At 37.6% G+C, this 16,927-nt stretch overlaps 1 protein-coding gene across 5 annotated transcripts in view; it reads right to left on the bottom strand.

Annotated features, from left to right (window-relative positions):
- Positions 1-16,927, bottom strand: part of LOC133242360 (transmembrane 9 superfamily member 2-like) — an 81,418-nt gene that overhangs the window by 18,852 nt on the left and 45,639 nt on the right. For 3 of the 5 annotated variants that reach the window (XM_061408490.1, XM_061408491.1, XM_061408489.1), the window contains 3 exons: positions 7,526-7,685; positions 6,140-6,288; positions 3,354-3,465 (listed from right to left, as the gene is read on the bottom strand). In XM_061408490.1, coding sequence (XP_061264474.1) covers positions 3,354-3,465; positions 6,140-6,288; positions 7,526-7,685 — 421 coding nt within the window. The remainder of the gene's footprint in view (positions 1-3,353; positions 3,466-6,139; positions 6,289-7,525; positions 7,686-16,927) is intronic. The other 2 variants (XM_061408492.1, XM_061408493.1) reach the window with 1 other exon arrangement.

Genomic DNA, 16,927 nt, shown 5'->3' with positions numbered 1-16,927 from the left:
GAAATATATGTGTGTGTGTGTGTATATATATATATATACACATAGATCTTATACCTATTAATGTTTTATTAATGATTGTTACAGAATTCCTATGACAAAATGTATCATAGAATGAATGAGTACCTAAGTCTAATATGTACATAATTATATATCTTTTACATTTATTTCTATAGCTCAAGAAAAAAAATGCTCTAAGACATCATGTATGTAATAATCATTCCCGAAACTCTCTTGTTACCTTTAGAAAGTTACATTAAATTACCAAAATAAGAGAGATCTAGAGGATTTAAGAAAATATGTTCACCACTAGCTCAGTTACTCAAAATGACATCAGGAAAAACTGAGGGTGGCATTGGGTAAAAAGAATTATATATGTCCATGGTAACCAAAAGGCAACAAAAAGAAAGAGAAAGGGCCTTTAGCAGCAACCTCAAGCCCATAAAATATAATCCTGGCCTAAGCTACAAGAGGAGAAGGCAATGGCACCCCACTCCAGTACTCTTGCCTGGAAAATCCCATGGACGGAGGAGCCTGGTAGGCTGCAGTCCATGGGGTCGCTGAGGGTCAGACACAACTGAGCGACTTCACTTTCACTTTTCACTTTCATGCATTGGAGAAGGAAATGGCAACCCACTCCAGTGTTCTTGCCTGGAGAATCCCAGGGATGGGGGAGCCTGGTGGGCTGCCGTCTATGGGGTCGCGCAGAGTCGGACACGACTGAAGTGACTTACCTTACCTTACCTTAAGCTACAAGAAAATGTTAATTGTTAAAAAGAAAACATCATCGAATCAGATGTTTTATGTCAGAACTATCAAATCAGTTCCCTGTGTTTTCCTATGTTAACTGAATACTATACAGAAATTATAGTAACTAGCCAGAGAGAAACTGCTTTCTCTTGAAAACTTTCTATCAAAGTAGCATTAACTTACTGATGAAAGAAATCAAAAAGGACACAGATAGATGGAGAAATATACCAAGTTCATGGATTGGAAGAATCAATACAGTGACAATGAGTATACTACCCAAAGCAACCTATAGATTCAATGCAATCCCTATCAAGCTACCAAAAGTATTTTTCACAGAACTAGAACAAATAATTTCACAATTCGTATGGAAATACAAAAAATCTCAAATACCAAAGCAATCTTGAGAAAGAAGATTGGAACTGGAGGAATCAACCTGCCTGACTTCAGGCTCTACTACAAAGCTACAATCATCAAGATAGTATGGTACTGGCACAAAAACAGAAATATAGATCAATGGAACAAAATAGAAAGCCCAGAGATAAACCCACACACCTATGGACACCTTATCTTTGACAAAGAAGGCAAGAATATACAATGGAGAAAAGACAATCTCTTTAAGAAGTGGTGCTGGGAAAACTGGTCAACCACTTGTAAAAGAATGAAACTAGAACACTTTCTAACACCGTACACAAAAATAAACTCAAAATGGATTAAAGATCTAAATGTAAGACCAGAAACTATAAAACTCCTAGAGGAAAACACAGGCAAAACACTCTCTGACATAAATCAAGGCAGGATCCTCTATGACCCACCTCCCAGTGTATTGGAAATAAAAGCAAAAATAAACAAATGGAACCTAATTAAACTTAAAAGCTTTTGCACAATGAAGGAAACTATAAGCAAGGTGAAAAGACAGCCTTCAGAATGGGAGGAAATAATAGCAAATGAAACAACTGACAAAGAATTAATCTCAAAAATATACAAGCAATCCCTGAAGCTCAATTCCAGAAAAATCAATGACCCAATCAAAAATGGGTCACAGAACTAAACAGACAGTTCTCCAAAGAAGACATACAGATGGCTAACAAACACATGAAAAGATGCTCAACATCACTCATTATCAGAGAAATGCAAATCAAAACCACTATGAGGTACCATTTCACACCAGTCACAATGGCTGCCATCCAAAAATCTACGAACAATAAATGCTGGAGAGGGTGTAGAGAAAAGGGAACCCTCTTATACTGTTGGTGGGAATGCAAACTAGTACAGCCACTATGGAGAACAGTGTGGAGATTCCTTAAAAAACTGGAAATAGAACTGCCTTATGATCCAGCAATCCCACTGCTGGGCATACACACTGAGGAAACCAGAAGGGAAAGAGACACGTGTACCCCAGTGTTCATCGCAGCACTGTTTATAATAGCCAGGACATGGAAGCAACCTAGATGTCCATCAGCAGATGAATGGATAAGAAAGCTGTGGTACATATACACAATGGAGTATTACTCAGCCATTAAAAAGAGTACATTTGAATCAGTTCTAATGAGGTGGATGAAACTGGAGCCTATTATACAGAGTGAAGTAAGTCAGAAAGAAAAATACCAATACAGTATACTAACACATATATATGGAATTTAGAAAGATGGTAACAATAACCCTATATGCAAGACAGCAAAAGAGACACAGATGTATAGAACAATCTTCTGGACTCTGTGGGAGAAGGCGAGGGTGGGAAGATCTGAGAGAATAGCATTGAAACATGTATATTATCATATATGAAATAGATCTCCAGTCCAGGTTTGATGCATGAGACAGGGTGCTCAGGGCTGGTGCACTGGGATGATCCAGAGGGATGGGATGGGGAGGGATGTGGGAGGGGGGTTCAAGATAGGGAACATATGTAAACCCATGGCTGATTCATATCAATGTATGGCAAAACCCACTACAATAATGTAAAGTAATTAGCCTCCAACTAAAATAAATTAATTTTTTAAAAAAGCATTAACTTGATAGCTGCATCAAAATCAAAATGTGTCATTAGGAAAACACAATATAGAAGTGATCTCAAGTTGTACAAACCATGCAGTTAACACTTAGTTTAATCCCTTTCTCAACAGACTTTTTTTTTTTTTTTTGGTGCAAAGACTCATTTATTCAAGAGCTCTTGTGAACATAAAAATACATAAAGTAGTAGATTAAAAAAGAAGTCATCACATAACAAAGCATTTTACAATCTATTTGGAGAGATTATAAAAATCTCAAAGCTATAGGGGATATCAGAGAATACCTGGCCTCTCTCCTTATTTTTAAGGATGTAAAACTGAGACCCAGCCAGGTGGATTAGCCTAAGTAATCCTAAATGGATTACCTCTAAAAGTTACTTAGAGGTAAAGACAGATTGAGACTGCTGCTGATGCTAAGTCGCTTCAGTCGTGTCCGACTCTGTGCGACCCCATGGACGGCAGCCCACCACGCTCCCCCGTCCCTGGGATTCTCCAGGCAAGAACACTGGAGTGGGTTGCCATTTCCTTCTCCAATCTCAACAGACTTCTAATAATGCAAGTTTAGAAAGCTTCAGATGTACTATTTTCTTATGTCTTTACCTCGGAACACAAATGAAAATAACACAGCAGAATGGTAGCTTCAGAACAAGTAATCAGAAGAATTATAAAGACTAAGAAAAGGAAGCCAAACATGATGTACATCTGATGAGACCTGAAAAGAAAAATGACAATTTTAAAATAAGCTTTAACTTAAGGATACACACAGAAAGATCCATCCAACTCTAAACAGTAAACTGTCACACACTTTTCTCACCTTGAGATTTTCATTCCAGACTTCATCTATTCATGTAATATCATCAAATTCATGTAGTATCCATGTAGTATCAAATATATACGTATATTCCCTCACCTACACAGCTTCAGAATTTGGCCATATTCTCTCTCATCAGAAATAGTATTGCTACTCACCAATATTTGTCTGCTCCTATAATTTAGTTTTCACTTGAAACCCATCAATTTTCTCTATACACAGTTGAAAACATGTTTTCTCTTTAGAAACGCAAATAGCATGCTGCTGCTGCTGCTGCTGCTAAGTCGCTTCAGTCATGTCCGACTCTGTGCGACCCCATAGACGGCAGCCCACCACGCTCCCCCGTCCCTGGGATTCTCCAGGCAAGAACACTGGAGTGGGTTGCCATTTCTTTCTCCAATGCATGAAAGTGAAAAGTGAAAGTGAAGTCTCTCAGTCGTATCCGACTCTTCGCGACCCCATGGACTGCAGCCACCAGGCTCCTCTGTCCATGGGATTTTCCAGGCAAGAGTACTGGAGTGGGGTGCCATTGCCTTCTCCAACCAGCGACTATATTATACAACAGAAAACCACAGAATCAAATTTTGTTTTTGGAGGTCTATTAACAGGTAGCTTCTCCAAATTGGTCTTTATAGCACAACACACATAATTCTATTAAATCTACTTTCAAACATGCATCTTTAAAAATATCACTGTGTAGATTACATTTAGACCAAACTTCAAAGGAATGAAGTAATTCCTTTCATTATTATAGAGCAAGCTGACTAAATTGGGATAAGAAATAGACATTTCAAAAAGCCTTCTGAAGAGAAGAAACTGGTGAACTGATCAATATTCCATTTTAAAACCTCATGTAAAATATACACCTGGGGGTGAGGATGAAGGATGGGGGTTGGGAAGAATCATCTCTAGAGTTCATAAATATATACAAAGTTGTACACAACAAGCACCCTGGTTTCTCATTGAAACAAAAATTAAATCATTTAAAGAATCTTGGCTCAAGCAGTAAAGAATCTGCCTGCAATATGAGAGACCCAGGTTCAATCCCTGGGTCAGGAAGATCTCCTGAATAAGGACATGGCAACCCACTCCAGTATTCTTGCCTGGAGAATTCCATGGACAGAGGAGCCTGGTGGGCCACAGCCCATGGGGTTGCAAAGAGAGTCGGACACGACTGAGCAACTAACACTTCAAATAATCTTTTAGTTTTGCTTTAAAAATACTTTCCCATCAAAAATATCTGCAAAATTTGGTTACTATAAAGGTAACAGATTTTACTGCTTATCTTTCAAACAACTTTGACACAGTGCTGTTTATAAAAGGTGGGCAATTAATGTCTATGATTAAACCTAATTTCCTAGTACATCAAAGCTTTGTCTAGAAGATTCTTTTGGGACAGAAGTGTTATAAACATGCACAATTGGTGACTGCATTTTATTTTATTGTGCATTTGCCCCATCTCCAAAAATCCCTCCAGAGTAAATCCCACTTGGCAGCTCCCAAAACCAAAATGCTGTCAAGAATCAGGAAGTAAGAAAAAAAAGGGACTTGGAGCAACTGAAATAGCTGTCACAAAGCAGGGGCACTAAAACTGTAGCACTTTAATCAGAGAGCACTGGTTCTTACTTCACATGCATTTCTATATTGGTTATTGGTGCATGTGTGCTCAGTTGTGTCCAGCTCTTTGTGACCCCATGGACTGTAGCCCACCAGGCTCCTCTGTCCATGAGGTTCTCCAGGCAAGAATACTGAAGTGGGTTGCCATTTCCTCCTCCAGGGGATCTTCCTAACCCAGGAATCAAACCTGAGGTTCCTGCATCTCCTGCATTGGAAGGCAGATTCTTTACAACTGAGCTACCTGGGAAGCTCCATATTGGTTATTAGAATTCTTAAATTACAACAGATTAAAAGTAGCAGATAAAAAGAGGAAGGCTATAAGGAAAAGGCATCTGACAGCACAACTAACAGTTGACAGAAAGGAAGATAGAAAACCATGACTTATAGCTCAGTACAGATGAAGACCCAAAATCAGTGCTATTCACGTTATTTTTAGTAGAGAAAATAAATGAAATCTTGCATGGGAGGCCAGTATGGAAAACCGATACAAATCAAAGCTTCCCCTTCCATCTTTAGGTACCTCCCTCCAAGGGACACCCCCATTCAACCCCCTGCAAAGTCTCAGAGAAGTATGGTTTGAGACCAACTTTTCTAAGTCACCTGGAAAGGATTAAAAAGAGGCTATTAATTTTCAAAAAGGAAAGCTTTATAGACATTTCCATCCAAAAGTGGCTTTTAAATGTTGTAAATTAAGTCTTAGTTTCCTAGGAAATTCCTTCGGGTCAGATTGCTATTCCCTGGATAAAACAGGGTAGTACATGAAGTCTTACTATACCAGAATTCGACCTCGACATATAGGAAAATTGATTTATTAACAATTAATATTTTGGAGATTAAGAAGATATGAATACCTATGGCTGATTCATGTTGATGCTTGACAGAAAACAACACAATTCTGTAAAGCAATTATCCTTCAATTAAAAAATAAATAAGCTAAAAAGAAGATAATGATACTCACCAAATGCTGTTTAGAATAAAAAATAGTTGGATAAAAATACAACCAAAAGGTAAAACGCCACCAATGATGATACTAAAAAGTGGTCTTCTAATGAAATCCTGGTGAGGAATATGACGAGGAATCTGGTTTGTACCAACCGGATAGTCAAACTGCTCGAAAATAAATCAAGTGAAAATCAGAATGAAATAAAACTGAAGTAAATTTATACAGACAGCATCACAATACACAATCTTAAATCTGAACATTTTCAAGAGCAGTTATATGGGCAAAGGCTATACCAATGCTCTGCCACAGAAATACTATGATGCAAGCCACAAAGGCAGTAAGTATCCAGTTTCTTATATATGTTATTTGATCTAATGATCTAACATGCCCAAATAGTATCATTTACATTTGTGACCAATATAAAATTATTAATCAAGATATTTTACATTCTTCTTGTTGTTGTTGTTCTAAGTGGTTGAAAACCAGTGTGTATTTTACACTTACAGCACATAATTCAGACTAGCCACATTCCAAGTACTCAAAAACTATAGTTGTTGAGTGGCCACCATGTTAGATAGGACACAGGTAAACAATAAGGATGTTTATCTTTCCTTACACATTTCAAGGGAGATATTGGACAAAACTTACTAGTGACTGTTTCAATGTAAAATAATATATGACGTCAAAAAGTTCTCTCTTAGAATTTGTTTAATAATTTATCTCTGAAAATTTGTCAACAGTTTTCAGAAATTTTTCTTTTTCTGCTCTATATGGAACTCCACTTCCTGTTTTGTCTTGTCTGACTTCTCCCATGCAAATTCATGCTATGTCCTCATAATACAACCCTTTTGTAGTGTGGCCTCATTTAGTCTTTTTGGTATACTGTTCCTTTTCCCTATATGTTGAATAGGCTATCAAATATGTAAACTGGGTGAGAAGATACAAACTATTACACAGAGAATGGATAAACAACAAGATCCTACTGTATAACACAGGGAACTATATTCAATATCCTGGGATAAACCATAACAAAAAAGAAAAAAAATCCGTCAACAGAACCCATTTCTTGGATTGTATCTTGGCTTTCTTCCCCCAACTATATAATCTCATCATTTTTCTGACTTTCTTAAAGTCAGCCTTCCTATAATATATCTTTTAAATTTTGCCCATCAGAGAGAGAGGGAAATATAAACAACCCATAAAATGTGAAATACATTAAAGAATGTCTTTTAAAGTGTTACTGTCTTTCATTTAAAGTTTGTAAAAATCTTTTATCCCTAAATGATTATTCTTTGTCATTTTCTCCAATGGTACATCTTCCATTTCCTGTATAGTCTATTCACACTGAGGTATTATTTCAGACATCATTCGATGGTCAAAAGCAGTATTTTAAAAGTTTACCTTTTGGAAACTTCCAACGTATGCACCCAAAAATGTTAATGGCACTGAAATTCCAAACCACAATGCAAGGATTCCTACCAAGGTACCAAATGAGATAGCAGATGACGACCCTTCAATCCAAAGAATTAAATTCATGATAAAGATGTCAACAAAGACCACACTAGGGGAGAAAAACCATCAGAAAATGTTACGATTTCAGGAAAATGTTATAAACATACTTGATATGAATGTTAGAACATTAAACCCTAGAAGAATATTAAATCATTCTGTGTAAACCCAGTTATTGAGTTGGAGCTTAAACTCAATACCATATATATAACAAGATAGCAATTTATTACAGGACATAATTTCTACATCTCACTCATCTTTGCAGCTCCAGAGCCTAGCAGAAAATAAATAGGGTGTGGAATAATATACCATTGAAAAACAATATGCAATAGAGTAAACACAATTAAGAAAATACATATATTAAAACAGATTTTAGAATACTAGACTGAAATGGGCTATATAAAGCCTCTTGTCAAACAAGTATTCATTTAAAACCAAGAGTTTTATGATTTCCTGTAAGAAAGTTCATTAAAAATTATCTTATACATACCTCTTTTTTTTTTTCAGAGCCTTCCTAACAAAGATTCTGCCATACAATTTCTATTAATAGCTCTAAGTGGTGGGGGGAAATGTTTACTATCATGCAGACATTTTCAGCTTTTTTTTTTTTTTTTTTTTTGACCTTCAGTACAGGAGGTAGAGAAATCTTAAAAGCTGTTTCACATGTAGTGCAAATAGGGCTCAAAGTTATTAAAAGTCCTTTTAAATTCCAGCATAGTGTAAGAAGCATTTTTGGGAATGGTGGCAGTTTGATTTGTTTTTAAAGAATGTATTTGCCAAAGTGGGGGTGAGAGATGGTAGGAGTGGGAGTTTTGGGATTAGCAGATGCAAACTGGTATACACAGAATGAATAAACAACAAGGTCCTACTGTAGAGCACAGAGGACTATATTCAATATCCTGTGATAACCATAAGGGAAAAGAATATGAAAAGAATTTAAGATGTTATGGAAAAATCTGAACAAACTTTTCGGCCAAACCTGTGCAAGTGTGTGTGACTGAATCACTTTGCTGTACAGCAGAAATTAACACAACACTGTAATTCAACTATATTTCAATAAAAAAAAATTTTTAATGTATATTGACAAAAACCTACTTGTGTATACAACCTTGTATGTAAATAAGATTTTTTTCCTCTTGATACCACCTCAGAAACTGAGTCTCATTTAAGTAATTTAGTATTTGGTTAGATTATTTCAAGTAGATTTTTGTATTCTGGATTTATAATTTTGTTGACAAAGATTTTGGTGATCAATTTGCAAGTATTTGTTAATCCTTGAGTATAAGAATCTGTTTTTTCTCTGCATGATTTCAAAACCATGAAATTTTTGCACCTTATGTCCCTGGATATGTTCCAGTGTCTCCTGGCTTATAGTCTATGGAACTTGAATAGAATTTGTGTCCTGCTGCTGTGTTAAAACTGTATAAATCTTAATTATGTTGAATTGGTTCATACTGCTTTTCAGGTCTACTATGTCCTTCTAGTTTTCTGTCTATTCATTCTATTAATGTTTTAGAGTTTGATATTGAAACTTCCCCTAAAAATCTTTATTTATCTACTTAAAAAATAATTGTAATATATAGTGGAACTACATATAACTTTGTTTTGTATTTTCCAAGTCTCCTGTAAATGTGTTATACTTCCATAATTTAAAAAATAAAAAAATTTTTTAAAGAATCTGTCTTTTAAAAATAGTATTTAATATTTTACAGCCTAACTAAGTGTAATGGAAATCACTACTTTAAATCTAGGAAATAAACCATCATGTATCTAAAGATGAATAATTTCAAATGAGCTGATAAGGTTTTTATTACTTTTTCATTTGAAATGTTTTATGGACTGGCTTAATTCTATTTAAAGTTTAACTGTGTGCTTATGGTTTATTTTGTATAAATTTTACAATAAAATAATTTAAATTTTCCCCCAAAATAAAACAAAGTGTTTAAATTCAAAATCAGCAGATCAACCCCTAAATCTAATGGATAAATCACCAGGCAAGCCCAGCTACTATGCCTGTAGATGTTCCAGACAAGTTTAATCACAGCTACAGGTAAGTATGGGTATCAGTGGTGCGGATGTGAGTGTTTCTGACAGGGATTCATCCCTTCCTCTTTCTTAACATTTATTTATTTGGCTATGCTGGGTCTCAGTTGCTACATGTGGGATCTAGTTCCCCAATCAGGGATTGAACCTAGGCCCCCTGCATTGGGAGCATGGAATCTTAACTACTGGACTACCAGGGAAGTCCCATGAGTGTTTCTGAAAGCCTAAATGATGAGGTTGAAAAGATGGGCAGAAGTTAGACTGTGGAAGGCTTTGAATGTCCAGTTAAGGAATATAGACTTTATCCTGTCAACACTAGGAAGCAACTGAAGGGTTTTTACACTCAAAGCTGTGAGGTATTCCATGCAATTTTCCAGAAAGGTGAATCTACAGCATTCCAAAGGACAAATCTAAAGGAGGAGATACTAGAGGCAAGGAGACTAGATATAAAGTGTTAAGAATCTGTACAATGTGATGATGGTTAAAATGTAAAGAATGTATACAAAAGACATGAAGAATTAAAAGACTTTGGGTTAAAGATGGCACATTGAATGCATATTTAGTTCTGCTCCCTCATCAAAACCCTGATAAAATTATAGCAAAAGGATTTTTTAAAGGCATAAGGATGGGGGGATGTTGTAAAGGGGAGAAGATATTAGCAGCAAAGTTTGGAACCAGAGAGCAGACAAATAGTAACCAAGTTAGTTGGAGTGCGAACCTGTATCCTAAGTCGTCAGTAGAAAAAGCTGAGAGGCAACTCAGTTTATACCACAGAGCTCCAAAAGGGCTTGGGAATTTGTGGTGCCAGGTACCTCTACAGGTAGGGATGAAGGAGTGGCTAAAACCAGAAGGACTGGTTCAAAGTCAGCCTGAGATGTGGACAGACCTGCAGATTCTGTCCCCCACCCCCCAACTCTGCAGAACCAAACATCATTTCACGACCCCTGCAGAAGACAGGAGGGTTAGTTCCTTAGAGAAGATTCCTGAAGCTCAGGAAAAAACTTTACCAAGACCATTTAAGATCCTCAGAGAAATTAAAGGAGACATTGCAGCCATGAGACAGGAAGAGAAATTTTAAAAGAGTTTTGAGAAAATGGAAGAGTTCTTGCTGTTGTGTTTTTGTTTTTGTGTCAGCTGTGCCACAGGACTTGTGGCATCTTAGTTTCCCTGACCAGGGATCCAGTCCCCTGCAACAGAAGCACACAGCCCTAACCACTGGACTGCCAGGAAATTTCCTAGAAGAGGTCTTAGGAATTAAAAGTATGACCAGAGGCACTTGTATGTGAAATCTAAAAAAAATAAATAAACTTATTTACAAAATGGAAAGAGACAGACATAGAAAATAAACGTATGGTTATCAAAGGGGACAGTGAAGTGAAAGTTGCTCAGTGGTGTCCGACTCTTTGAGACTCCTATAGTCCATGGAATTCTCCAGGCCAGAATACTGGAGTGGGTAGCCTTTCCCTTCTCCAGGGGATCTTCCCAACCCAGGGATCAAACCCAGGTCTCCACATTGCAGGCGGATTCTTTACCAGCTGAGCCACAAGGGAAGCACAAGAATACTGGAGTGGGTAGCCAATCCCTTCTCCAGTGGGTCTTCCTGATCCAGGAATCAAACCAGGGTCTCTGGCATTGAAGGTGGATGCTTTACCAACTCAGCTATCAGGGAAGGAAAGATGAGGAGAGGAATAAATCAGGGGGTCGGGATTAACATATGTAGCCCACCAGGCCTCTCTGTCCATGGAATTTTTCCAGGCAAGAATAGTGAAGTGGGTTGCCATTTCCTCCGCCAGGGGATCTTCCCAACCCAGGGATTGAACCGGTGTCTCCTGCATTGGCAGACAGGTTCTTTACCACTAACGCCACCTGGGAAGCCCATATATACACATCAGGGAAGTCCTATATACACACTACTATATATAAAATAGATAATCAGCAAGGACCTGCTGTATAGCACAGGAAATGATACTCAGTATTTTATAATAACCTATATGGAAATAACTTTGAAAAGAACATTTATATATATATGTATATATGTATATATACACATATAACTGAATCACTGTTTTGTACACCTGAAACTAACACACATAAATCAACTATACTCCAATTTTTTTTTTTAAATGATAAGGTAAATTTAAACCTTAGTAAAAGGTTTGGAAGATAAAGCTGATGAAATGTCTTAGAAAGCAGTTTAAAAAGAGAAAGAAATGAAGAACAGGCAAGAAAAAAAAGGAAAATTAATGATCAACCCAGGTAAATGTAAAACAAGTTACATGGATAGAGTTCTTTCTGAATATCTTTTAGGGATAGTAAGTAATTTGCTGAAGATCAAACAGCTGGGATTCTTACTCAGATGTGTGTGTGTGTGTTTTTTAACAGCAAGCTTTCTCCATCCCACTGTGCTATAATAAAGCGTCTACAGTAGGAACCAACCAGACCAATCGCATCTACCTTCTCCTCCCCAAAACATTTTGTCAAAGATCAGAGACAGGGAATGTGGTGACAGCCACTTGATGCTGCACCAGGTTAGGCTTTGAGGTCTACTGTTTAGAGAATCTCTGATTTCAGTCTTCAGTTGTAAATTCTCTCAAGGCCCATTCCAGTTCTAGTATTTTAAGGCTTCCTTCATATTTTCCATCTATTTTCAATTTCTTACCTAGGATCATTGTTTTGGATCCTTCCCCATCCCTCATTATAAGTGATTTTGTCCTTTCTAAACCTTCTTTCATTTTATTCTTTTATTCTTTTTTTATTCATTTATTCTTTCATTTTACCATTTCTACTTCACCTTTCCTCCTTGCGTTTACAGACTCTTCCATTAACACTTTTTTCAGTAGGCATATCTATTCTGCTCTTTAAAGGCTCATACTTCGCTCCTGTTGGAGATATAGCTTCCAGTCCTTTCAAACACCAGCATGTACAACAATAAAACCTCCACCTCATGTCTCATCAGTTTCTGGCTTCTCAATAAGGGAGTTTAGTTTCCCATGATTTAACCATACTTCCTCAAATGTTTTTTTAATACCTTTCTGCTCTAATGAATTTGTTTAGCCGCAATATTCCTCTGCCACATTTTCTAGCTTTGGAAAGATTCATTTTAACTGTTATCTTTCCATAGCCAGAAAAATTACTTCTCAGTTGACAAATCATAACCTTCTTTCTTATATATAAACTCAATTAACCCGTCTCAACGATTTCCCTTTTGAAAGTACACTCTAGAATGCTAATATGTGTTTAACAATTCTGTAACTGTCCTTCCATTTCATGTTTTTATATTCTAAGTATTTCTTCCTTTGTCGATGTCTAATTATTTCTAGACCTTTTCATAGAATCTTAAACAGCAAAACTAGAAGGAAACTTAAGAGGTTACCTGGGTCCATCTCCTACTTGAAACATTTATTCACACATTCATCAAACATTTATTGAGTACCTATGAGTTAGGCCCTGGTGTTCCAAGATAAATAAAACAAACATCCTTGCTCTGAAAAAGCTCAGTCTAGTGGCGGACAGAGATAAACAAATTACAACATAGGAAATACTATAGCAGATAATAGATATAAAACAGTAAGAACACAGAAGAAGAGAGTGACCAAAAATGCTTTGTAGATCACAAAACAATTTCACAATCCATTAGCTCATTTACTTTACTTTTTTTTTTTTTTTTCCCCTTCCCAGCCTTGGAGTTGGAGGGGGCTTCCTACACCCAGGGCTGACCCTGTGCCCCCACCATCATCCTGTTTTTCCCCAACTCCCGCAGGACAAAGTCCCAGTCCCTCAGCCTGGTGCTCAGGCCTCTCTGGTCCAGCCCTGGCTCCCTGGCCTTCCATCACCCCTCCTCGGTGCCTCTGCAGCTCCAAGCTGCTCAGACTTTCCCAACAGACCAGACTGCTGCTTGCCTTGTGCCTTCGCCCCTGCTGTGCCTTCTGCTTGGGTGCCTTTCCCTCATTTACTTTTCTAAATGACTCTGTGACACAAGCATTACACGCAAGGAAATGGACAATCAGAAAGGTTATAGGACATATCCAAAGTCACTTAGCTAATACTGAGTACTAGAATTCAACCTTCCTTCTTCTAATTTTAAAGTTTGGGTACATGCCCATCAACCTCTGCTGACTCTTCCCTTTCTTACCTACCGCTTTTGGGGCTACATGCAGCAAAATTACATCATTTAATAATTTTACTTTTTTCAATTTCTCTTAGGAAGTGTATGCTCATTAATTGAACTGCTTCTCCATGTAAATTCAAAACCATTTTTACATTGTCCATGTCCATACCATGAGGCACTGAAACTCTTTCAAATTACCACATTTTAACAAATAAGAATCCCAATACCTTAAGATTCTCCCTCTCATCTACTTAAGAAAGCCCCTAAACCTCTTGATAATCACGATGGTGTGATCACTGACCTAGAGCCAGACATCCTGGAACGTGAAGTCAAGGGGGCCTTAGAAAGCATCGCTACGAACAAAGCTAGTGGAGGTGATGGAATTCCAGTTGAGCTATTTCAAATCTTGAAAGATGATGCTGTGAAAGTGCTGCACTCAATATGCCAGCAAATTTGGAAAACTCAGCAGTGGCCACAGGACTGGAAAAGGTCTGTTTTCATTCCAATCCCAAAGAAAGGCAATGCCAAAGAGTGTTCAAACTACCACACAATTGCACTCATCTCACACGCTAGTAAGGTAATGCTCAAAATTCTCCAAGCTAGGCTTCAGCAATACGTGAACTGTGAACTTCCAGATGTTCAAGCTGGTTTTAGAAAAGGCAGAGGAACCAGAGATCAAATTGCCAACATCCGCTGGATCATGGAAAAAGCAAGAGAGTTCCAGAAAAACATCTATTTCTGCTTTATTGACTATGCCAAAGCCTTTGACTGTGTGGATCACAATAAACTGTGGAAAATTCTGAAAGAGATGGGAATACCAGACCACCTGACCTGCCTCTTGAGAAATCTGTATGCAGGTCAGGAAGCAACAGTTAGAACTGGACATGGAACAACAGACTGGTTCCAAATAGGAAAAGGAGTACGTCAAGGCTGTATATTATCACCCTGCTTATTTAACTTCTATGCAGAGTACATCATGAGAAATGCTGGGCTGGAGGAAGCACAAGCTGGAATCAAGATTGCCGGGAGAAATATCAAAAACCTCAGATATGCAGATGACATCACCTTTATGGCAGAAAGTGAAGAGGAACTAAAAAGTCTCTTGATGAAAGTAAAAGAGGAGAGTGAAAAAGTTGGCTTAAAGCTCAATATTCAGAAAATGAAGATCATGGCATCTGGTCCCATCACTTCATGGGAAATAGATGGAGAAACAGTGGAAACAGTTTCAGACTTTATTTTGGGGGCTCCAAAATCACTGCAGATGGTGATTGCAGCCATGAAATTAAAAGACGCTTACTGCTTGGAAGAAAAGTTATGACCAACCTAGATAGCATATTGAAAAGCAGAGACATTACTTTGCCGACAAAGTCCGTCTAGTCAAGGCTATGGTTTTTCCAGTGGTCATGTATGGATGTGAGAGTTGGACTGTGAAGAAAGCTGAGCACCAAAGAATTGATGCTTTTGATCTGTGGTGTTGGAGAAGACTCTTGAGAGTCCCTTGGACTGCAAGGAGATCCAACTAGTCCATTCTAAAGGAGATCAGCCCTGGGTGTTCTTTGGAAGGAATGATGCTAAAGCTGAAACTCCAGTACTTTGGCCATCTCATGCAAAGAGTTGACTCATTGGAAAAGACTCTGATGCTGGGAGGGATTGGGGGCAGGAGGAGAAGGGGACGACAGAGGATGAGATGGCTGGATGGCGTCACCAACTTGATGGACGTGTTTGAGTGAACTCAGGAAGATGGTGATGGACAGGGAGGCCTGGTGTGCTGCGATTCATGGGGTTGCAAAGAGTCGGACACGACTGAGCGACTGAACCGAACTGAACACATGTATATGGTATACAATATGAAAAGAAAAAGAAACATAGAGAAACAGCGAAAATAAGTATAAAACAGTCTCCTTCACACTCCTGTCCCCCAGCCATGCAGCAACCCACCTAGGGGACAACTACTGTTAACAGCTGCTTTTCAAATAAAAAAAAATACATTTTCATAAAACTGTGATTTGATACTGAACCATTTCATAGTCCCTGTAACCCTGAGCCATGTTATTAGGGACTTCCACTCGAATTTTTTAATTTTGCTGTCTAAAACATCCTTCAAAATTGATCCCATAGAAAACAAGATAAAAACAGCTCATAGTGCACTGAAAATGCTAATTCATTTCCAGACATTAATTGTTCAATTTAGTTAATCAAGCTTAGTGACACAGCATATTCTAATTCTTTTAAATTTTCTATTCTAATGACGTACGTAACTTCTTTTTACAATGAGATGGAACATCTGTCTGATGAAAAATAGGCCATTATTATTCATCTGAAGCCATGAAGGCAGTTTCAGGAGAGATTTACATTTATTTCCTCTCCAGTGCCTAGCATAATGCATTAAATATAGTAAAAAAAAATTTTCAAAAATACAATAAGTAAGTTGAATGAGTAACTACATAATGAAGAGAATAGTAGATGGTTTATTGACTAGTTCTTGCTCACAATATCCCTTGTATTACAATCCAGTATAATGACTTTTGCACAATGGCACTTTTGTGCCAAAGTTACTCAATTTCAGATTCATCTGAGTCTTGAACTTGAAGCAACAAATATTTGAAATATCGTCAAGGACATTGCTTTCTTACATAAAGGTATTAAAGCTCAGGAAAGACCACCCATTCTAGTTCACTTGAAAAGAGTTATAGAAAAAGCAGATGGCTCTATTCAAGGTGGCAAGGGGAAAAGGAGTGCATTGTCCTTATTTTAAATAAATCAAAAACTCTGTGGTACATGTATTTGATGTGCAAACTTGGAATATTCAAGCCTTTCCCTGGAGTTGAAGGGAAAAGCCACACGTAGATAAAACATTATGAGTCTACTGAATGTATCATCTATCACTGCATTGCACTGATGACGGCTTTATACTCAGTCACAGAGCATTTGCTCTCATTTTGTCACTGATTAGTATACAATGTAACTGAATTTATTATGTATAACTTCCATTATAGAATTTCCACCATTGTGACGGGGCTTCCCAGGTGGCTCAGTGGTAAAGAATCTGCCTGCCAATACAGGTGATGAAGGAGAGGTGATGCAGGAGACACAGTTTTGATGCCTGGGTTGGGAAGATCCCCTGCAGGAGGAAATGGCAACCC

The sequence above is a fragment of the Bos javanicus genome, chromosome X (assembly GCF_032452875.1).
Source record: "Bos javanicus breed banteng chromosome X, ARS-OSU_banteng_1.0, whole genome shotgun sequence".
NCBI classification, from domain to species: domain Eukaryota; kingdom Metazoa; phylum Chordata; class Mammalia; order Artiodactyla; family Bovidae; genus Bos; species Bos javanicus.
The sequence above is the reverse complement of the archived record's forward strand: the minus strand, read 5'-3'. Positions and strand labels throughout refer to the sequence as shown.